This window comes from Chrysemys picta, chromosome 10, assembly GCF_011386835.1.
Source record: "Chrysemys picta bellii isolate R12L10 chromosome 10, ASM1138683v2, whole genome shotgun sequence".
In the NCBI taxonomy this organism is placed as follows: Eukaryota; Metazoa; Chordata; order Testudines; family Emydidae; genus Chrysemys; species Chrysemys picta.
The window spans coordinates 8,012,844-8,036,300 of record NC_088800.1 but is presented as its reverse complement, the minus strand read 5'-3'; the positions used below and the strand labels follow the sequence as shown (position 1 = coordinate 8,036,300).

The 23,457-nt window shown below is 42.4% G+C and overlaps 1 protein-coding gene across 11 annotated transcripts in view; it reads left to right on the top strand.

The window, feature by feature from the left end:
• Positions 1-23,457, top strand: part of ASB7 (ankyrin repeat and SOCS box containing 7) — a 39,774-nt gene that overhangs the window by 544 nt on the left and 15,773 nt on the right. The window contains exons 2-5 of one of the 11 annotated variants that reach the window (XM_024102898.3): positions 1,880-2,081; positions 11,486-11,589; positions 14,880-15,140; positions 22,289-22,894. In XM_024102898.3, the coding sequence (XP_023958666.1) occupies positions 14,930-15,140; positions 22,289-22,894 (817 nt within the window). In that variant the 5' untranslated portion in view covers positions 1,880-2,081; positions 11,486-11,589; positions 14,880-14,929. Of the gene's footprint in view, positions 1-1,879; positions 2,082-11,241; positions 11,590-14,879; positions 15,141-22,288; positions 22,895-23,457 lie in introns of all 11 variants that reach the window. The other 10 variants (XM_065558127.1, XM_024102900.3, XM_024102899.3 and 7 more) reach the window with 10 other exon arrangements.

Here is a 23,457-nt window from a genome sequence, read left to right as displayed (position 1 = left end):
CCCCATGGTTCCTTTGAGACTGCTGTTGAGGGGGAGGGCTATCCCCCCTGCCCCATGGTCCCTCTGAGACTCTGCTATAGAGGGAACTAGCCCATTCCATACCTGCCCTCATCCCCCTGACTCATTTGAAGGAGACGTACTTCTCTCCTCCCACTGTATACCTTGCCCCCACTATCCTCCCAAGACTGTTTTGGAGAAGAACAAATCTGCCCCATGCCTCCCCCCTTTGATCCCTCCTTGGATACTCGGTTATAGGGGGTTCACCCTTCCCTGCTCCCACTGTCCCCTTTCAGATACCTTGAAATACTCTGTTTTGTACATTGCTCCCCTCCCCACCTTTCACCCTCTTCCCCACTCTCGGGGGGGTCTCACAACAAATTTTTTGGTGGCCTCGGAGTGTGGTCACTAACTCTTGGTGGTGGCCACTATGACAAATTTTCTAAAATATTTAATTAACTTTAGGAAAAAATATAGAAAAATCCATGTCCAAATCATAGTAATTTATTTATGTAGGTTTTTTTAAACAGACTCAATAATAATAATAACAACAATGTACAGTTTTCTCTATTCTTTACTGGACCTAAATAGAATAGAAACACAAATAAGGTGCTTTGCATGTTCTTGTCTTTTATTGTTGTTTTTTTTTTTTTTTGGTTGTGGTTTTTTTTAGACATGCTAGCTAGTAAGTCTGCTTCTGTGAAAAGTGATATTTGTATGTTTGTTAATATCACTTTTCACAGCAGCAGACTTGTTAGCTAGTTGGGAGGCAGTGAAAAGTGATATTAACATACAAATATCACTTTCCACAGCACACTTACTCAACCCTAGCAACTGGGAGACAAATTAAGCCTTAGATGGGGAGGTGGGAAGGGAGGCAGTAGGGGCCAGGGTGATGGGATGGATTGGTGAAGGGCTGGTGGCTGCATGGGGGCTGGGGCAATTGGGGGATGAGCCCGAAGCCCAGTGGCTAGGGGACGGAGCCTGTCTCTGTGCAGCCAAAGCCCAGAGACATGGTCGTAGCCGATGGCCAGAGCCTGCTCACAGCCGCTGTTGAGTGGACAGAGCCTGCTGCCCGCCACCCCAAGGTTGAAGCCGGAAACTCGAGCCCCACCACCCCCGGGAAGATAGGGAACTCGCACCGGATGTCTGCTCCTCCGCCCTTGGTGTTTCCAGAGTGGGAGTAGGGTCCAACCTTGTGGCCCCAGGGGAAGGGCTTCTCCCTCCTCCCCAATCAATGCCCAGGAGGCTGTGGCCACAAGAAAACCTCTGTGGCTGCACGTGGCCACCAGGGGCTGCATTTGTGAAATGCTGCTCTCAGCTTTGGTTAGGGAAGACAAGCACTATCATCCTGGGCCCATTTTCTGCTCTCAGATGTTTCTACCATTTCTTTTACCACCCACCATCACCCTGACAGTCTGTTCTGGGCCATCTGCCTTCAGACCTCAAAACCATTCTCTGGTGGCTAACCTTCTCCCCCATGTCCTACCTTTCTTCCTCAGAGCTCCTGAGACTCTGCTGTTGGGGAGGAGGCGGAGGGCAGCGGTTAGATTGCTGCTCCTTTTAATTCCTCTGAAGCTGTGATTTGTGGATTATTCTCTGCCCACCCTTTAATGGTCCTTGTCCCTTACGTCAATCCCAATGAGACTGTACTTTGAGGAGACAGACTATCCTGCTGTTTTTCTAACCCCATTCAAACCCTAAATATTCTCTATGGATTACCCCTCCTTTTCAATTTCCACTTTGTGGCAATACCCTTTGCTTCCTCTCTCTCCATTCTTCCTACTCCAACCGTGACAGTGTTTTGGACATGAACACCCTTTATCCTTCACTTCTCATTCATCTAACATTGCATAGCTCAGTACTACCTCTCTCTTTTCAGGCTCAAGCTGCCTCAGGGGAGACTTGCAAGCTGTGAATCTGAAGGAGACGATACAGACAGTAAGAAAAAGTGAAAGTAGTACTCAATATAAAGGTGATAATCCACCTTCACTCTTCTCTCATATCCCAGGCCATCTCTGCACGTCCACCCTTGTCTGGATGTTTGTGGAACCCTTTCTTGTTGGTTCTAGTGACTCATTTATGTGAGTATGCAAGATTAGGTTTCCCCCTTCTCTAAAAACTAATTGCTATTTGGCTTGAAAAAGTAAAATAACTTTGCAGTACAGGGAATGAACTTCTTCCCTTCTCTGTGTATTGTTCTGCGCTTTGCATTATCGTTTGCTAAATATAGCACATATTTACTTACTTTTGTGGGCTGCGGCTTCAAGATCTTTTGTGGCTTCTCTCTTTAAGAATTTTATAAAAACTCCCTGTCAATTGTTAATTGGGTCTCCTTATTGAAAAATAAATAAACATTGTATACATCCCTCCCTTTGTCTTACTTCCAACCTATACACACAGAGGAAACCTTCCATAGTAACTGCAGTGATTGAGAATCATTACTAACATAGGTTATAGTAAATGCATTTTGATGGCTTACTTACAATTATGTCTGTAATTCTTAATGTGTATAAAGCGTATATGTGCAGATTGTATTGCAGTTAGTTTGTGAACACTGAATACTAATCAATCAATTGATTGTTTACAAGTTCAGACCTTCTTGATGTATCTTGGCCTTTGCAGACTTAGTCACAGAAGAATCAAATATTATTGTTCGTTGCAACTCAAAATGCTATTGGGAAGTGTTTGTTTTTACACAAATTCAAAAATGTTTTGATAGCAAAGGATTTACAAGGGTTTAGATAAACAAGGGAGGGTGACAGTTGGAAGAGATAAAGCTGACTTAGTATATAGTTTTGTTAAATTTATTATTTTTTCTGCCAGAAATTCTGGTTAGATATTTATAAGTAACTTAACCATTTGCATTGTTTCTGATGATATTGAGTGTTTGAGCTTATATCTTATTTAAATGATTTTCAGGACTATTTGCAGTAAAATCTTCTTACATAGAAATCATTCCTGTTGTTGGTTGGCTAATTGCACAGGGCAATAAGTGTACTTTACAAACAAATAATACTATGCCCCTATCCCAAATTATTTGCAATCCAAATAGATATTACATGGAGAGTAATGTTAGGGTGGTAATAAGAATTGCACAGAGTCAGGGGGAAAATAGAGAATATGAGCATTGCAGCAATAAGATTGAGACTGCTTCAGTCAGTAGTGCATGTGTCTTGAGAATTCAGTGGTTTGTGTGCAAATACTGTTACTATGAGAATAAGGGTAAGTTTGATAGGCTGAGAGAGTGGAAGTGGTTGTGAGGAGGAAGTTTCTTTTGAAGGAAAGAGATAAAAGAAGAGAGGAGTGGCTCAGGGGTAGGGGTCTACGTGGAAGAAGGTATGAGTAGGAGAAAGATGTTATTGGCCCATCTTAAAGCCTAGACCAGATTTACATGAAAATTGTAGATGATAATTGGAAAGGATTTCCGAAGTACTCTGGAACCATCCCTTTCGTAGTATGCTCCAGTTGATGGAGTTCCTGGTTATATTTCTTTTCATTGTCAATCTACATCTAAATATGTCCTCTCCTTATTCAAAACATTTATACGTTTCATTTATCTTAAGAGGAGCTGTGCATTGTGATAAAGAAAAAGGAAACCGAATTGAATACATTTAAAATCATTGTTATAATCCAAGTTAACTGGTAACATACAATAGCATAGCTTCTAGGTCTATCTATATTAGGAAAATGACCCACTGTTGACACTGGTTTTCTGAAGAATCCTCTTAAGACAATCTTGAAATTGCAAGTTTAGATGAGGCTAAGCTTTTCCACCGTTATATAAAGTATCAATACTGCTAGAGTCTACTGCACGTTCTGAAATGTGTTGAAAAGGGTTTGACCCAGTCTTCACTAGCACTCATATTTTTTTCAGCACCAGTTTCAGAGGGGGTAGGCTGTACTTTTTGCTGACAACACTGGTCAACAATTGATCACTTTCCTAGTATAGATGGATTCTTAGTGCATGTTGCCCGTGGTCAAACATAATTGTTATATATCAATGGCTAAACAAAAACTTAACAGCCATGCAAGTCAAATAAGATTTAGAAGACGATTTTCGAAAAGTACAACGAGGAAGTACTCTGTTACCTGTCATTCATGGTTATGGTGTATGATCAAAATCATACGCTTACTGCTATAGAATGTGTTTGCTGCACATATTCAGTGTGCACCCATGGGCTTTTCTACATGAGGGAATCTTGCACCAGTGTAATTTCACTGATGTTGCTAGGCTGGTGCAAACCTCCAGCATAAATGTGCTGTATTTTTTGTTCAAATCCTTAGTTCTTTGGGATTCATTCATACGGTGAACAACAAGCATTGATTTTTGTTCGTGGGGCTCCTTTTTTAACATAAAATACTAATTCAGCAAAGTTTGTGACAAGTACAGTTTTGTGAATGTGATCACTATCAATCAGGGAATTAGCTGACAATTGAAACTTCATTGGTGGTTGGGACAAGTAATGAAGCAGGGTTAGAAACTGAAGGCCAAATCAGGATCTCTGTACTACAAGTACAGCTATTTCCTAGGTAGGAGGAAGACTGCGCACGTAGGCTTACAGGATAAATAGATTTTTTTCTGTTGTGCTTTCTAGTTGTATAAAACTACCTTTTTTGTTTTTCTTATGGTGGACTCTTAGAAACTGGAAGACTTGCTGACTGAGACGGTCTTCCATTGTTGAGCCCTCAGCATTAGCTTCCAGAATTGTATTATGAATTAAAAACTGTTGTGTTATCCACCCAAGTGGTCCATTGTACTGTTTCCATTCAGGTTTTTAGGACGTTCTAAAATGAGACTCTGAGCAAATATAAATCTTTAGTTGAAATCTTTGGATGGTGAAACAGGTTATATAAATGCTGCTTATTTTTATTCAGCATCAGCTGTGTTGTAAGTATTCTAGGAATGATTGGATATTTCAGTCTATCAAAATATTCTCTCTCTACTTGTTGATTCTCATTGAAATGTCACTATTCAGCTATTTAAATGATAGAAGTCCCATGTTCACGTCAGTTCCATGGAAATTACAAGCAGCTTTAATTTGATTATGATTTCTTGGAGGCAATTATGCCCATGAAAAATCTGTATACAAAGAATCGTCTTTTTCTTTTCTTTTTTTTTTAATGAGTGGTATGTTAAAATTATGTATGTATCATGTCATGTACATTTATATTTGCTCAGAATTGTGTTTGACTCTTGAGGCCAAATTTTCATGTCAATTTTATCCTTGCTTCTCTCTCTCTCTCTGAAGTAAATAAGAATTGCACCACTGGACCTAAGAGGAGTGTATAGGCCTTACACCGTCTGTCTAAGGATCTCAAAACACTTGGCAGACTGAGCCACATTCACCTTACAGTCTGTCGGTTTGAACTCTCGTGGAGATTCTGAAGGAAGAGGTTGCAGCTGCACAAAACTGCTACAATCTTCCGTATACAAAGGGAGCCATAAGGGCCATTGTGGCCCTGTCAGGGAAGGGTTTATGGCCTTGGATTCCTCTCAGGTGCTTCTAATAGTGGAACTCCAGCAGCAGTTAAAGCTGCCCATTTCCTTGGCAGGAACCATGAAGTTGATTAGCAGCAGAAGCACTGCCTACCCTTCCTGTTCTCCAGCACAGGGATCTTGAGTTATGCAGGGAGATGTAATTTACCAATTCTTTCAAATCTAGCCCATCAAATAATCCTTACAAAACCTTTGTGACGTAGATAAACATATAGGTAGGTACTTCACCCACCATTGAAATGCAGCCAGCTGTGGAGTGTAACAACACAACAGCTGTTTAACAGTGCAGTAGCAATGCCACACAACAGCTTAAGATGGGAAGTGAAGAATACCCTAGCCCAGTGTTTCCCAAACTTGTTCTGCCACTTGTGTAGGGAAAGCCCCTGGTGGGCTGGGCCGGTTTGTTTACCTGCTGTGTCCGCAGGTTCAGCTGAATCGCGGCTCCCACTGGCCGCGGGTCGCTGCTGCAGGCCAATGGGAGCCGCTGGAAGCGGTGTGGGCCGACGGACATACTGGTTCAAGAACACAAATGATATTGTAGATGCAGAAAGACGCAATCCCTGCCTTTAATAGACTGCAGCCTAGGAAAATGAGCAACAATTGAAGGGTGATGGAGAAGTGCAAAATATACTGTCAAATATAGACACTTTTTATTGTAAATCAATTGGCATTTGAACTAGCCAATATTAGCTGGGTAATGTCTTGTAATGGGCAAGTGGGTTCTGAGGAGAGAATATTGGTCATGATTTTTTTTTTTTTTAAGATAATAGAGAATAAAGTGCTATTGGATATCTAACTTCAACAAGAGACAGACGGGATCTAGCGTTAATGTCTCGTGTGGACATAGCGATATCCTGTATAATAGTATACTACTCATGTTAGTGTGGTATTAAAGTGCCAGCAATAAGATGATAAGGCACAGGCCTGATGCAGAAACTTATGGCCTGGGGATGATTGCTACCTATTTTGCCATCTAGATGCACAAGACACTTCAATAACTTTTACTCTCAGATCTCATTTTCATGAACACTAACTTCCTGTAAGGGGAAAACCTAATAAGAGATGTCAGAATTTTCCACATAGCATTTGCATTTAGGTTCCTTCCTTATTTAATACAGAACACATTCATGTAGAAAATTCTCAAATTATAAACTCTGCAACAACATTAGAGCACTCATTGGTGGATAATCAAGACAAATTTGCCAGATTTTGGTTACCATTCTATTTCTGATATAATCTGCTAGTCTGGTGAAGTATTTTAATCAACACTTGTAAATCCTTTTAATATGTGAACTTAAGTTATTGCACTCAGTAAAATCACTCTTCATTAAGTTTGCAGATCTTACTTTTGCCATATGCATCTTATTTTCCTCTGGCTAAAAAAGCTTGTTTTTTTTAGTGGAGAAAGCTGTTACCTTGCCTCTAGTCTGTGAAATCAGTGCAGTTCTAATTTATATCAGCTAATAGAAAATGTGTGGATTTTTAAAGTGAAAATCACGCAAAAACAAAAAGAGAACTAGTGGCTGATCAGTGATGCACAAACAAGTTTAGAAATGTGATCGAATTAGGTCATTGCACTGCAACTTTGAGCAGGGTCTGTGATCATCTCTCTAGTTGTGTGATGCTTTTTATGCATTGAAAGGCAAAAATATAGTGAATGATTGAGTTGTTTTTTCCCCCCCCCTCAGCTACTTTTAAAATGCAAAAATTTAATCTTGCTGTGTTAAAAGTTTCTGCAACTAAATTGCACATCTCTTGTAACTATTTTGGTCCAGCTCAGTGGCACAATACAAGAAACAGAGCCAAGGTCTTTGTTTTATATGGTCTGCTACACAGTGGAACAATTGATGCTTTTAATATGCATTTGTATTACTGTAGTGCCTAAAAGCCCTAGTCATGTGCCAGGACCCCATTGTGCTAGGCTATATACAAACACAACAAAAAGATGTCCCTGACCTGAAGAGGTTCCAATCTATGTATAAGACCAGCAACAACAGGTGGATACAGACACGTGGGGAGCACAAAAAACCAAGGAAACCGTATTGGTCAGCATGAAAGATGGTGGTCTCAGCACCAGGGCCGGTGCAAGGAAGTTTTGCGCTCTAGGCGAAACTTCCACCTTGCGCCATCCCCCCCACCCAGCTAATCCCCCCCCCCCCACACACACACACTGTGGCAGCTAACCATGCCCACCCGCCCTTCCCACACGAGGAGCCCCGCCCACAGCAGCTAGCTCCCCCCCACCTGGGGAGCCCCCCACTCACAGCAGCTACCCCCCCTTGCAAACCCCCCCTCCACGGCAGCTAACCCGGCCCGAGGAGCCCTCTCCGCGGCAGCTAACCCCGCCCGGGGAGCCCACCCCAGCTCTCCTCTGCTGAGCACGCCAGCGCTGCTCTAATTCTCCTCCCCTCCCAGGCTTGTGGTGCTGATTGGAGGAGACTAAGAGCGGGGGCTGTGTGCTCAGCAGAGGAGGCAGAGTGGAGGTGATCTGGGGCGGGGAGCAGTTCCCCTGTGCAACCCCCCCCCCCCCCCGTTACTGCGGGCGGCCCTCCCCGCGCCCCAGCTCACCTCCACTCCACCTCCTTGCCTGAGCGGGCTTTTAGGCGCCCTCAACCACTAGGCGCCCTAGGCGGCCGCCTAGTTTGCCTAAGTGGTTGCACCGGCCCTGTTCAGCACACAGCAGCCTAGCCATTGGCAAACTTTTTGTAGGCATCACGGACAAAGAGCAGTTCTGAATAAGGATAACGTGTTCATTTTGCAGATGTTCATGGGGAACTCCTCCCAAGCATGAGGGACAGCATGGGAGAAAGCAAGAAGGAGCTTGTTTGGAAATGTAAAAAATGGTTAATGGAGGTTGGCATCATGTGTCAGTCGGAAGGGGGAGTTAACATCTTGATAATGAATGGGAAATGGTCGGTAGAATGGGGATAGGCTGTGAGGGGCCTTGAAAGTGAAGACAAGTAGCTTTGTTTGATCGGATAGAGACGGGGAAGCCAGTGGAGGGATGCAAAGAGAGATATGACATTGTCAAAGTGACAGATTAGGAAAATGATCTTTCTAGCATTCTGAATGGATGAGAGCAGGGCAAGGTTGCATTTGTCCAGGCTTGAGAGAAGTATGTCACAGTAATCGAGATGTAAGATGATGAGAGCCTGGACAAAGGTTTTAGCTGGGTGAATGGCTAGAAAAGGCCATGTCTTAGAGATGTCATGCAGAAGGAATCTGTAAGATTTAGACCAGGGATCGGCAACCTTTGGCACACGGCCCGCCAGGGTAAGCCCCCTGGTGGGCCGGGCTGGTTTGTTTACCTGCCGCAAGTGCAGTTTCGGCCAATTGCGGCTCCCACTGGCCGCGGTTCGCCATCCCAGGCCAATGGGGGCTGCGGGAAGCGGTGACCAGCACCCGCGCCTCTTCCCGCAGCCCCCGTTGGCCTGGAGTGGCGAACCGCGGCCAGTGGGAGCCGCGATCGGCCAAACCTGTGGATGCGGCAGGTAAACAAACCGGCCTGGCCCGCCAGGGGTCTTACCCTGGAGGGCTGTGTGCCAAAGATTGCCAATCCCTGATTTAGACATAGCTTGGATATGAGGACCTGGAGAGAGGCCAGAATTGAAAATGGTTCCCAGGTTTTGGGCCAAAGTGATAGGCAGGCTGTTGGTGTTGTCTGCAGTGACTGAGAAAGGGAGGTAATGGAGAAGACTTTGAGGGGAAAATTAAGAGTTCTATTTTGGTTATGTTGAGCTTGAGCTGACAGCTAGACATCGACAAGAGGTGTCAGAGAGACAGGCTGAGATTTTAGTTTGGACTGAAAGACAAGTTTGGCGTAGACAACCTGTGAGTTGTCTGAGTAGAGGTGGTGGTTGAATTCATGTTTTTGGATGAGGTTAACCAGAGAGAAGGTGTAGAGGGAGAAGAGAAGGGAACCAAGGAGCCCAGTGGGGCCGTCACAGAAATGGGGAATGAGGAGGATCCTTTGAAGGACACGCTGAAGGAGAGATTAAAGAGCTAAGAGGAGAACCAGGACTTGGCAGAGTCACAGAAGCCAAGGAAGGATGACATTTCAAGAAGAGGAGCATGGTCAATGGTGTCAGAAGTGGCTGACTGGAGCAAGAGGATCAGACTTTGGTGAGAGTGGTTTCAGTGGAGTGCAAGAGGCAGACGTTGGATTGGGGAGTGTCTGGGATGGAACTGGAGGAGAGGAACTCCAAACAGTGATTTGTGGACAGAGTGTTCAATGAGCTTAGATGAAAGGAAGATGGGGCATTTGTTGGAGAGGCGGGTGGGGGTTTTTTGAGATGGGGAAAAACTAAAGCATGCTTGTATTGTGAAGGGCAAGAGCCAAAGAAGAATGAGAGGTTAGAGAAGAGTAAGCGAGGGAATGAGAGTGGGCGCGAGGGAGTTCAGGAGCTGGGATGTGGTCATTGGAGCAAGTTGAGTTAGAGGAAGTGAGCAGATGACAAACCTTCTGCATCTGTGACAGGGAAGAAAGAGGAGAGAGTTGTAGGAGAAGGGAAGGCAGGATGAGCAGATGGGGAAAAGTCTCATATTTTGTCAACTTTCTGTTGGAAGAAATTTTCAAGAGAGAAGTGGAGGCAGGAGAAGGGAAGGTTTTGAGTGAGGAAAAGGTGGCTAGTATTGTGGGCATGGGATTCACTGAGTTGGAGAAATAGAGTTGTTTAGCTAGGAAGATGGCAGAACTGAAAGAGAAGAGAATGAATTTTTAGTGGAATTTGTAGCCTTGTCACAGAATTTTCATCGGAGATGCTCCACAGTAGGAGAGCAGTAGAAGAGAAGGTGAATGGTGGGGATGAGCCAGAGCTGGGGGTTGACAGGGTGGACCTTGCTATGGGAAAGAGAGACAGAAGAGTCAAGGGGTGTGAATGAAGTATGGAGAGAATTGACAACCAGATCAATGGAAGGAAGAAAGCAGAGTGCTGAGAGAAGATGAAATCTCATCAGTGTCTATGAACTGAAAGTCTCAGAAAGGCAGATTGACAGGGTATTGTGGGGGAGGGGAGGAGCTGATGGTCAGAGGGGAGAACTCAGCAATAGAGAAATCAGGGAGAGAGCAGTGCTTAATGATGTCCAAGTCAAGTGAATTGCCCTTTTAGTGAGTATATTGATCCTGTAACGCTTTCAGAAGTTGAGTTTTGGGTTTGTTTAATAAAAATATCCCCAAAGTATGTTCAGGAAAGTTTGAAGAGGCAAAGCCTTGGTTTAGTTATGATTCCAGGGATTTAGGTGTTGCAAAGGTTCCGATCAGACAAAGCATTGATATTGCACTTATGTGCTGAACCATATTAAATAATAGGCCCATGAGGCCGTGAACTGGGACAAAATGAATCTTGGGAGGGGAAGTGGGAAAGAAGATGCAGATATTGTACCTAAAAAGAATGGTTTATCCCTTAAGTCCTAACATGTAAAAACTAATTCAGCAGTGGGTAACAGTGGTAGCTAGGAGGGAGGGGCTAAATTTGTCCTCCAGTTGTTTTCAGACTCTACATCCTGTTGGGGTGGGTGCATGGAACTGTAGCAGTAGAGCCTACTTTAGCCCTTAGGCTGGATTTGCATCTGCTCATATTCCACAGCTGGGGGTGAGGAGGATTTCTTCTTCCCCTGTTGAATCACCAGGAGAGAATTCAACTTAGTTTTTCACTGTTCAGTTTACTGGGGGAAAGAGAGAAACTTCTACCTACACTCATACTTTTCAAAAAAAAATTCTCTATTGTTTTCTTCCCCTCCACCAGGACAAAAATACCCTGGAAGACTGACTGATGGTGAATCAAAGTGAACTCCAACCTGGGCAACCAACAGACTATCTGTCATAACAGATAGACATCTTATAAGAACTGACCTGACACTTGGTACCTCTTTTAGCATAACAGCATTATGATGACATGAGGTTACAAACCAGGTGCAATGTAAAAGCAGACAGACCCTTTCTGTTTAATCTATTTTTGTATCTAACAAGAATATATTATTCTTTTGAAGGGGTAGCAGCTTGTTTGAAATGTTATATGGGCACACAAGATTATGTATAACGAGGAACATGAAGAGTAAAACACACATCAAAAACAGCGACAGCTTCCTGTAAGGTAATATTTCAGGAATGGATTGAATTCATCCATGCTGTACTTGCAAATCAATTAATTTGTTTTGCCATCTGTTTGCATGATGCTGTACAAATCATGGCAAGTGGGAATTTCCAGGTACATCTTATGTCCCTTTCTTGCCGCTTTTACTTGCATGAAGAAAGCCAATTTGTGGTAATCCACCCACATACAATTCTGTTATAAGGGAGATTAACTATAACTGCAAATATTAAATATTAAATGCCAAATGGCTCAAGGCTTCCATTAGCCCTCTCTCCCACTGCAAAGTTTGATACCCTAAACAAGGATTTTGAAAGAACTTTTGAAGTTAAAATGAAAGTAGTTTCCAAATTGGTGTGTGTTTACAGCTGTCCTGAAACCTCAAAATGTTTATTACTCTAACATGGCATAATCTGAGTTTCAGTACTGGTTGAGGGGGTGAAATGCAAGTGTAAAGGCTCCACAAGTGGTAAAAGAAGCTGCCAATGATTTAATTTGTCTTTCTACCCTGCATGTGTTTGGTCTAGCTAAACTGAATAATACCCGCTGGCTGCAAGCAGTGTGTGGGGCCAGTGCCAGCTTTTTATAACACTGCATTACAAATATTCCCACCAGCTGAGACTCCAGCAGCATGATAAGGATCTCTACTTCTTATCCAGCTGCCTTAAAAGATATTTGGAAACTTAGTGCTGATTCCTTAAAGAGAGGTTCCCATTTCTTTCCTCCCCTTCTCTCCCAAAATACCTGTCTCTGTAGTGTTTGAGTGACTAGCATGGTACTCCTCTATCTTGGGATAATGTGACCTAAAAGTGCTGCTCCTCTGCCAAGAGATACTGTAGAAATGGTGATGTATGATGCCATTTTGGTGATTTCCATAACATACATCCTCATTTTGAGTAACAAGTTTTAATAACTTCCAGTTTTGCAAATTCAAACTCAGATCAGAGCGCCAAGCTGCATGTATTTCCCCCCACCCCCACCCCCACCCCGGCTCATGAAAAACCTTGAGTGGTGATATGCTAGTCAGTTTCTACCCTTAGTTATGCTAGTGACACCCAGTGCCTTCAGTAGACTTGCACAAATGTAATGAAGGGAAGAATTTGGCCCTGCAGTTCAATCTTCGTTACCACTACTGTTGATATGTGATCCAGGGCAGAATCCAGTTCTCTCTCTGGGAGGTGACTTGGCTCTGAAGTGCTAAGTGGAGGTTAAAAAAATAAAAGGGGGGGAAAAAATGGCTTGGAACCTGATCCAAAGCCCAATGGAAAGACTTCCATTGACTTCAGTGTACTTTGGATAAGGCCCTTTGTCACCAGATTAAGCAGATTTGATTCTGAATACGTGCCAGGAGCAGAGTAAGCAGGTGGTGTTTTTTCATAACCACTCTTCTTACCATAAGCACAGACAATATAGTACGTACTACTAAACACCTGCTTTTTTAAAGTGGGGGAGTTGAGACAGAAAAAAAGGAAGAACTGGAAGAAGGAAATAAAGTAATCATGGTAGAATAGAGGATGGGAAACATGGCAGAGACATTACAGGGATGTGAGGGGAAAGACTATCAAACCTAATAGCCCCAAATCCCAGCAATCTTTGATTCAAAACCTCCTTTCATGTGCTCTTGCCCCACTTCCCAACTATATTCTCATCCTACTCGTTCTCCAGAAAAAGCTTTTAAAAATTCTTAACTGCATTCTACTCCCGTTCCATCATTTACCCTGATCCTTTATTCCATGGGTCGGTTACTTTATGCTTGAAATCCTACTGTTTTAAGAAATTGGGAATTAATTTGTAGCTTTTAACTCTTCACCATAGTGAGCTTATGTTATTAACGCCTTTAATTGAAAACACCTGTTACTCTATGCTCAGCACATTAAAGGAAACTAGTATAAGCAGTTCTTAAATACTTGAGCTCTGGTATCCTCTTTAGTGACCAATATTATCCCAGGGGAGCATTTTCAAATGGGAGGGAAATATCCAACATGTTCCCTCTTTAAAAACACTTGAAAATTCTTATATATTCTTAAATAATGCCACCGTAGAAGAAATCATAAGCAAACTCAGAAAGTAGCTTCCTTCGAACAGCTTTTGTGTGAACTTTTTAGTTAATCATATGCCTATCAAAATAGGAACATACCTGTTATTTCTAAATCCCATCTGTATCTAGGTGGCTACTTGTAACTTCTGAGTACATCTCATATACTCTTTCTTTCCACATTCTTTGCTACAGATAGTTCTGTAGGCAGCCTGCACATTAGCAATAACTTCTTGTAACAGACATAACCTTACTGAGAAAAGACTAAATATCAAGGCCCTTGTACAGAAAACGTGGCAATGTTTGACATTCTCACTTTTTTCTCAATTGTATTTATATCTGGAATAGTAGAAAATGGGTGGCCAATGAGAGTACAGGAAACTCATTGAGAGAATTATCTCTTAAATGTCCTATAAGCAGCTTTAAGCCCTTTATTGGAGTTTTAATAATTTATTTCAACGGGTATACTAACAGTAGTTCTGTGTTCATGATCTTTCATAATCTTACCTTTATATCGAACCCTCACAATAGGAAGGTTCTTTACAGATTTTAGTTAATAATAAGGATTTCACAATTTAAAATCATAACAGATTCCTGGCCCTAATCAGGAATTAATGTAATGCTTACATATATTGTTTAAGTACTGCACAGTCATCCTAACATTCCTGTTAGGTAGGTCACATGAGAAGATAAAATAAATCAAATGATGTGTTCATTTATGTAAACTTGTAGATCTTGTAGGTAACACACACATCTCTAAGTGGGGAAAAAAAGGCAAAAAGACCTAGTAGATTATCTTGTCTGTTTCTCTGCCAATGCCATAAAGTATTTAATATGTTCTACTACTTTAGGTATAGTTAGCATGATATCTCCAGAATTGCAAGCATTGACCATCGTGTGAAGTTTAGTCATTAAGAGTTTTTTTTTTTTTTAAACCTCACTCATTGTTGATTATTCACTCTTATACACTGCCATTGCAGTAAAAAGAACTTTGTACAATGTTAAAAGCATCCCAAAATGTATAAGTATCCCTTTCTGTTGGGATGAAAAAATTAGAAACCCTACAACTATCTCTCTTCCCTAGTCTTTGTGTCTGACTGTCTTTGATCCTGTGATTATAATGGTCTTAGTTTGAGTGTGTACTACAAGAATTGTTGCCTGGTGTCATTTTTAACAAGTGTTCTTGACTTTTTTTTTTTAGGTATCTTCTCTTTTTCAATCCCTGTTCTAATTTATGTATGCTCTATGTTGATTAAAGGTGACTAGTGTGACTGCATGACACTTTTGTAAGAAGCAGACTCAGCTAGGATGTTACACCATCACTGTCGGAGGAACCCTGAACTACAGGAAGAGTTGCAGATTCAGGCTGCAGTAGCTGCTGGGGATGTTCACACCGTGCGCAAGATGTTGGAACAGGGCTATTCTCCAAATGGTCGAGATGCCAATGGCTGGACCTTGCTTCATTTCTCTGCAGCAAGAGGGAAAGAGAGATGTGTTCGTGTATTTCTTGAACACGGAGGTGAGTTGCACAGAAATAAAAGGTCTTGGGTTCCATTCAAAAGTCTTCCATTTCCAGATTGGTATCAGATTATTTCTGAAGTAACTTTCTTGTTTGCCTCATTTGTTTCTTGGGAGTGGTGCTTTGTTTCTGTCTCCACTCTACTTGTTTTGGATGTTGTCTCCATGAATGAGCTGGCAAAGTATCTAGCCTTTTATATTAGTTCTCAAAATTGCCAGGGAGCAATTATCAAAATGAATAAGCAGTTATAAAAGTAGGTGAGTAGGGAAGAGCTAGATAGAAAGTAAGAGAGAATTTACGGCACCTTTTGTAGGCCTTGTCTGCACTACAAGGGAGATGTGCTCTTAATTTTGAGTTAGCAAACTGTAGATAAAATCCTAGTAAGTGCTGAACACAAGGCAGTTTGTCATTCTAACTTGAGCCAGTAGGTCATGTTAAAGACTAGGCTTTCCCATAGACTTTAACTTGATCTTCGAATAACTCATGCGAAAATTATAAACTGCCTCGTCTTCACTAGGATTTTACCTCAAGTTAGCTAATTTGAGTTACGCATGCTCCTTTTTTCAGAGTGAAGACAAGGCCATATTTGTAACTATCGATTTGAAAGGGTAAAACATCAAAGACAAGCAATTGGTTAGCATAGTACCGTATACACTTGTTCATAAGCCAGATTTTTTAATAAAAAAGGGAAGCGCCAGAGAAGGGGGTCGGCTTATGAATATAGAGAGAGAGGTGGGACACAGCCCCTCCCCTCAACAGAGGGAGCAAGGAGAGGCAGCATAGCCAGAAGGGAAGAGGCGGGGCCAGAGTCCCTCCGCTTCCAGCCACGCTGCTCTCTCCGCAGCCTCTCCGAAGCACTTGCAGCTCCGGGGCTGGCAGGCTGTTAGCAGGCTGCAGCCATGCCGCTCTGCCCCATCCCCTGGAGCAGCCTGTGGCCACGGCGCCAGAGCATGCTGCGGCCATGCCACCTGGCCCAGCCCGTTGGAACATGCTGCGTCCGCGCCGCCTGGTCTGGCCCGCCGGAGCAGACTGCAGCCGCGCTGCCCAGCCGGTCGGAGCAGCTCCAGCCAGGTCAGAGACATCCTCCCCTGGCCCTCCCAAGATAAGGTGGGAAGGGATGGGATGGGGATTGGGGAGAGTGTGGGAGTCTTGGGGGGTGGTCACAGGGGTTACTCCCCTGACTCCCAGCTTCTCCCCCCCCAAAAAATGTCCCCACCAGTTGCTGTCCCAGCCCATCAGGGTAAGCAGCTGGCGTGTCAGGACACTTTGTTTACTTAGGTTTACCTCCATGCCTGCGGACTCTTGAGGTAAATAAACCAATAAACCTGGGAGTCAAAGTTTGCTGACCCCTGAATTATAGGGTCGGCTTATGAACAGGTTATAAAAATTTTCCATTTTTACTTATCCATCTTGGGGGGAGGGGGGTTGGCTTATAAACGAACCGGTTTATGATCAAGTATATACGGTGTAAGAGAGAATCAATAGAAGTAAAGTTTAAGGTAAATATCACTCCTAATGACTTTTGTCAAAATATGGAAGCCTTTTAAGGAAGCACTTTTTCTTGAGTCACTTAAAGGTAGTTGAGGCAAAGCACATCACTAATAATAGAGCAAATGTACATAGTACTTAGGACAGAAAGCACTCCTTACTTTTAGTCTTTTACCAAAACTCCTAGACTTTAGAGGTCAGTGGATTGAACTTGTTGTCCTTGCACTGAACAACGTACAGAGTGGGAGAGATGGGCGTGCCACGTACCCAGTCAGAGCGCTGCCCCATTAAACTTTCTCTCTGGCATAGAAGGGCTAGATGGAACTCCTGAACTCCCTAACACGGTTCATAAATCAGACAGATAGTTTGCTAAATTTTTACTATCTTCCCATCCCATAGAAACTCACATGAACCATCTGATTGATTTAATAAAAACTACTCACATGAGTAACAGTGAATGAGCTCAGGCCCCTAGTTTGTGTTGCATTATTTGACACATACATATATATTACATATAAAAACTACATTTAAAAGAATGTTGTTTAGGTTGCAAAGTAAAGCAATTTAAAATTAGAAAATGCCACACTTAGGAGTCAGAATTGAAGTTGCACGGGCAACCCTCAATCTGGCATTTCCCAGTTTTCAAGTACTTGATTTGAGATATATAAAAATCTTCGCAATCTTATAAATTTGACTTTCTTTCCAGATTTACAAGCTCTGTAAACGTGTCTTTTCATTTTCAGTACATCTTCTTATAACAATTTTCCTACAAATGCTACTGACTGGCTGCTATTTTCCCCTTTTCATTTATTGCTTTTAATAAGCCAGGTAAGAATTATCTGTAATGAAATAGCCTAGTGCTGGCAGCAGTGTAGAATGCAGTCGGAGGAATTGGAAAGTTGAGTAAATAGGCACCTGAAGAGGAAGAGACTCTAACAGTGTGGGAGTTGGTCATCTAGAAGTAGATTGACCATTGTATCAGCTAGTAAACCATCCAGCTCGTCAGGGTGTTAGTTGTATATAGAGTGAATTGTATGTTAGTGTTTTCCTTTATTCATGCCAATCCTTTGGCCGAGACACAAGGATGAAACCAGCAGAAGGAGCAACCAAATGCGAAGAGAATATACCAGATCAGCAGAGTTGCAAGGTATTTCTTAGCAATTTGATGGCATGGTAGAGCAGTGGAGAGACTTAGTCTGCAAGGAGAGTGGAGAAAGTATAGCTCACAGACAGTTTGGATTCCTCAGAGGTGTGGGTCTTCCAACAGCTCTTTTTCAGTATAATGAAAACATGATGACAAACGGAATCGGCAAGAGCAATCCAAGCAGCAAGGAGCAGTGGTCCCACTGGAGCAGAACAGGAAAGCGAGAGGGGCAGAATGGTTCACAGAATCATAGAAAATTAGAGAAGTCATCTGATCCATCCTCTTAGCCAGTGCAAAATTTTTCCCTCTGGTATATTTGTGCTTTCCAAATTTCATGCTAAGCCATCTTGTGTGTGCAGTAAATTAGGGGAAGAATTATGCTGTGCTAATGCACAGCCCTCTGAATCCTAGCCAGCTAGGATCTTTAGGGTGCATAGCAGTTAGCTCTCTTATGTGTTTTATATCCCAGTAATACACTAGGCGAGTAAAGACATTGTTTGGTTATGTGTACCAAAGTAATGGTGATAAGACTCATTGAAACCAAAAGGAATTTGTTAAGAAAACTGCTGAAAATCCAGAGTAGCAAGTGACCTAAAGGAGTTTCTATTCTATGAAAATTTGACTACACCATATCTAAATCTAGTAAGACCTTACAGAATCTAGGAGAAACTAGAAGGTGTGAAATACTGTTCACCTAGATTGATGTATCTTTGTGGAACAAGATTAGTGCATTTCTTGAAGCTTCCTTGTTGCCAGTATTGCCTTAGGAAATCCTATGCAGGCAGCACTGTGAGTATTTCTGAATCTTGTGGCTAGGGGTAAGTTTCTGGAAGGAAGCAAGCCTGGAATAACAGGAGTACACATAACTACCCGTCAACGTAGCTACCGCCTCTCATGCAGGTGGAATAACTATGCCAACCGGAGAAGCTCTTCTGTCGGCATAGTAGCATTTTCACTGAAGCGCTACAGCCACACAGCACCACTGCAGCATTTTAAGTGTAGACCTGCTCTTAGTAACAGTCCTGGGACTTTTTGGTGGGGGAATGAAGGGGAAAGAGGAAACACATCACAACGGGTCTTCAATCAGATTCTTTCCAGATTTATGACCAGTTGCCTTACAACAGAGCTCGCCCTCCAGAGTTGGACAGTTACTTAAGAGAACAGTGCAAAGAGAGGAACCTAGAATGAACAGGGTTATACATTTGACTTCAATTTCACAATGTTAATTTTATTGTGGGATGGTAGGAATGGAAAAAACCTTAGTGAGTGCTTTTGATCCTCCCAATGTGCAGCGCATAATAGTTTGTCCACAAGATGGCAGCAAAGCACTTTCTTAAGAATAATGGGCAGTCTTTTCGGTTTGTTTTTAATGATCTGACTACTTAATTGAGTAGAAAATTGGTACCAGTGGTCCAGTAAAAACCCATAATATTAACGGGAATTAAAATATCATTACCATATGGTGCTGTCCATCGTATTGGCTTTCATAAAGCTTAAGTCATGTGGCTTGTTTACACAATTGATTGGATTCCTTCACTTTTTCCAGTGATATCTCTTACATAGTTTGCTACTTCTTGGTTGGCCTTTATATAATTAGGAGTAATTTAATTGGATTGGAAGTAGAGGGGGAAGAAACACTTACAAAAGGGTGGCCTTGTTTGAGAGGCAATGGTATTAATTCAAAAATGCTGCTAGTACTAATCTAGGTGAGTCTAGAAATAGAGATAGAATAGACTTATTACATTACTGTAACAGGTACACCATAACCTGTTTGCTTTTTAAGCAGGTGGCTTAATGGATAGAATGGATCGGATAGAATGGATCAAACAGAATGGAGTGGGAGTGATTTGAGAGAGGATCTAGAACAGGGGTTCTCAAACTAGGGCCGCTGCTTGTTCAGGGAAAGCCCCTGGCGGGCCGGGCCGGTTTGTTTACCTGCTGCATCCGCAGGTTTGGACAAGCGCGGCTCCCACTGGCCGCGGTTCAGCATATCCCTCAGCCTGCGCTGCTTCCTGCAGCCCCCATTGGCCTGGAGCGGCGAACCATGGCCAGTGGGAGCTGCGATTGGCCGAACCTGCGGATGCAGCAGGTAAACAAATTGGCTCGGCCTGTCAGGGGCTTTCCTGAACAAGCGGCGGACTGGCTTTGAGAACCACTGACCTAGAATATTGTCTGAGCAGTCTGAAGCTAGGAAGTCTAGGAGCAGCTGATCCAGGGAAGAATATTTTTTCAGCTGATCATTGATATTTTTAATATCGTTGTTTTTTTGACTCTACAGTGATGTGGACTCTATTTTAGAGCAGGTTGGGAAAGATACCAGTTGCTTCCTGCCAAAACAGGACTGCTCGCTGCAGTTATCTTTGACCAGTTTCATTTTTAAACTTCTCAAGTACTCAGGCTTCTGCTGCTTCTGTTGAGAGACTATTCCACTGTCTTATACAGCTGACTAAGGAATTTTGTCCTGATACATAATCTAAACTTGTCCTTAATTTCATCTCATTATGTCAAGTTACCCCCTTTACTTACCTCAGGCAATAATACTTCCCGTTCCTTAATACCCTTTGTGGATTGTTCTCCGCACTGCTCCGTTTTTAATTGCTTAGCCATGCTATGCTTATTTGGCTCTCTTAATCTTTCCTGTTTTTATATTTAAAAAAAAAAAAAAAAACCCTCTCAAGCTCCTTCATCACTTTTGTTGCTCTCCTCTGAATTCTGTCTTAATTGTCAATATTTCTGGTGAGGTGATGTCCATAACTGATTCCAGGTGTGGGCACTTGAGACCCATATAAAGCAGAACTTTTTCTTCTCCATTCTGTGACTGGATTCCTCTGTATATTTAACCCAGCATTACATTGACCTAACTTGCTGCCATATCATATTGCAAACTCCACTTGTACCTTCACAGTAGGTTGGAATTTGAGATTGGGCTTGTTATCTTACTCCCCATGCTGCTAAGGATGAGGAACACACAGTTGCCCGTGTGTGTGGGTGGGTGTGTGGTAGGGGATGAGGGAACCCGTGTTTTTATCCCGAGCAACACATACAACACCCAACATTGGAAGAGGTGTTGACAGCCTCCAGAGGGAGCTGTGTTCTGTCCTCTGACCTTCTGGAAGAAAGGTCACTCCATCATACTCCTGTCTGCACCCCTTCTTCTTCAAACACTGTTTGGATGGGGAAAATGCAATGAGTGAAGTGTCAGAATGCAGCAATGTGGCTGTCAGGATTTTGCACAGTAGAAATGCATAATGTGATGGTGTCAAATGAAGGCTGGTCTTCCCTGTGGACAGCACCTCTCTTTATAAGCCAGGAGACTTGGGTTAGGAAATGGACTCAGGTTTCCAAGCTGTAGACGGGTAGAAGTTGAGCACATTACGAAGTGATGCACATAGGTGAAGGCGGAGGGAGATTACCCTTTGCAGCCTTGCCAGCTGGGTAAGAATGGTAGTGGGACAGGCTCCATAGTCCAGTTAGCTGGCTAAAAGTAAGATGTTAAGTGCATGTGAGGAAAGACTTGTGAAAAATCATTTGGGGTGCAAGGGATGTGTCTCTGTGTCCAGGAGTGAGGAGTGGAATTAGGTAACTTGGTCTGGTTGATTTATTTTCTCTCTCTTTTATTTTTATAATATATGAGAGCACATGTACGCTATCTGAATTTATGTGCCGTTGGTGGTGGTGCGATGGGGAGGAACGGGACTGTCCAATCACTTGCAAATTTAGCACTGCCATATCTCCTGATTTTTTTTTTTCTCCCCATAAGGGGATGCTTACATTCTTGTAAAATCTTAAATTTTTGTAAAACTATAAATTAAGAACAGACTTCTCATCTTATAAAAACAGACTTTTATCAAGATGATCTGAAATAACATATATCTTACATGCTTTGGAAATCCTACAGACCGCAGAGAAACTTTTTACCTAATACAGTATTACACCCTAAAAACAACACCATCTTGCCAGACCACAAAACATCTGTAATTTGGGACAGCAGATGTTGCTACACATGCTTCTTTTTAAGACCAAGAAGCAGCACAAGGGAAAATAAAACAGAGAGAAAGAAGCATGACATTACAGAGCTGGAAAGGAACTGGGTGGACAAAGAAGTTTGAGCAATTAGCTTAAAAGTGCTAGAACTATGCATGTGTTTAAACATAACTTCATTTTTTTTTCTTGTTGATTACCTTTATTAAACGAAATAAATCATTTGACTCTTCCTTAAAATAGAACTTAGGCCCAGATTTTTAAATGTATCTAGGTGTTGCTGCACTCAACATTGCAACACCTAACTGATTTAGGAGTCTAAATCTCATTTTCAAAAGGGATTTAGGCAATTTTGGTTCCTAAGTGAAGTAATGCCTACGTGCTTTTAAAAATCTGGAACATAGTCTATTAAAGCAAGAAGTAGTTTGAAGCATGTCAAACTATTTCAAGATTTGCTTGAAGAGTAACATTCTGCCACTTGATTTTATTTGTACTCTGTCTAACTTTTTTCCTTTGTTTTGTATTTTAACTTTAGCTGATCCCACAGTTAAGGACTTAATTGGAGGCTTCACCGCTCTGCATTATGCTGCCATGCATGGCCGGGCAAGGATTGCACGCTTGATGTTGGAATCAGAATATAGAAGTGACATTATCAATGCAAAAAGCAATGATGGTTGGACTCCCCTCCATGTAGCAGCCCACTATGGCAGAGACTCATTTGTCAGACTCCTGCTGGAGTTCAAGGCTGAGGTTGATCCGCTCAGTGATAAAGGTACTACACCGCTTCAGTTAGCCATTATCCGAGAGAGGTCAAGCTGCGTGAAAATCCTTCTGGATCACAATGCCAACATCGACATTCAAAATGGTTTCCTGTTACGATACGCTGTGATCAAAAGCAATCACTCTTACTGCCGAATGTTTCTTCAGAGAGGGGCGGATACAAACTTGGGCCGCTTAGAAGATGGACAGACACCATTACACTTGTCTGCTCTTAGAGATGATGTGCTTTGTGCACAAATGTTATATAATTATGGAGCAGACACTAACACAAGGAACTATGAAGGACAGACCCCATTGGCTGTTTCAATAAGTATTTCTGGAAGTAGCCGACCCTGTCTGGATTTCTTACAAGAAGTAACAAGTATGTATGTAAGAAAAGTTAATCAAAGCACACAGTGTCCTTTTTTGGGTTTAACCTCAGGAAAATATTTAATCCTAGCATCTAATTTCTAAATGCTAGTTAAATGCATTAGAACGTTCCTGGTGGTGATAGTGGGGGAAGCTCATTTACTGTCCTTCTCAGGAAAGGAGCTAACACTAAGGACACCATATTTAAATGAACTTTGTTTAATTTATTTATATTTAGAGAGAGAGAGTCTGGAAGTGTTCATCAAAAGATCTGTATGTGGCTATAAAATCCAGCTTTATTAGAACTGGCCTTAAGTGCAAGCATAACGTGGCTTCTTAGGATCCTTTGCTTGTTTGACATCCTGCAAAAACTCTGCAGCTCACTGTCTCATCTGGCATTAGGACCAGAGCAGGAGGAATTTTTCTGTGTGGTGGTTTTTGGTTTTTGTTTTTTCCTTCCCCCCTTCTCTTCCCACACCCCTTCCCTAGACAGCAACATGAGCCTAGTTATTTTCTTCTGCCTGTACCTGTTCGATATCTGGGAACACTAGACTTACTGAGCTACCCTCTCAGTTT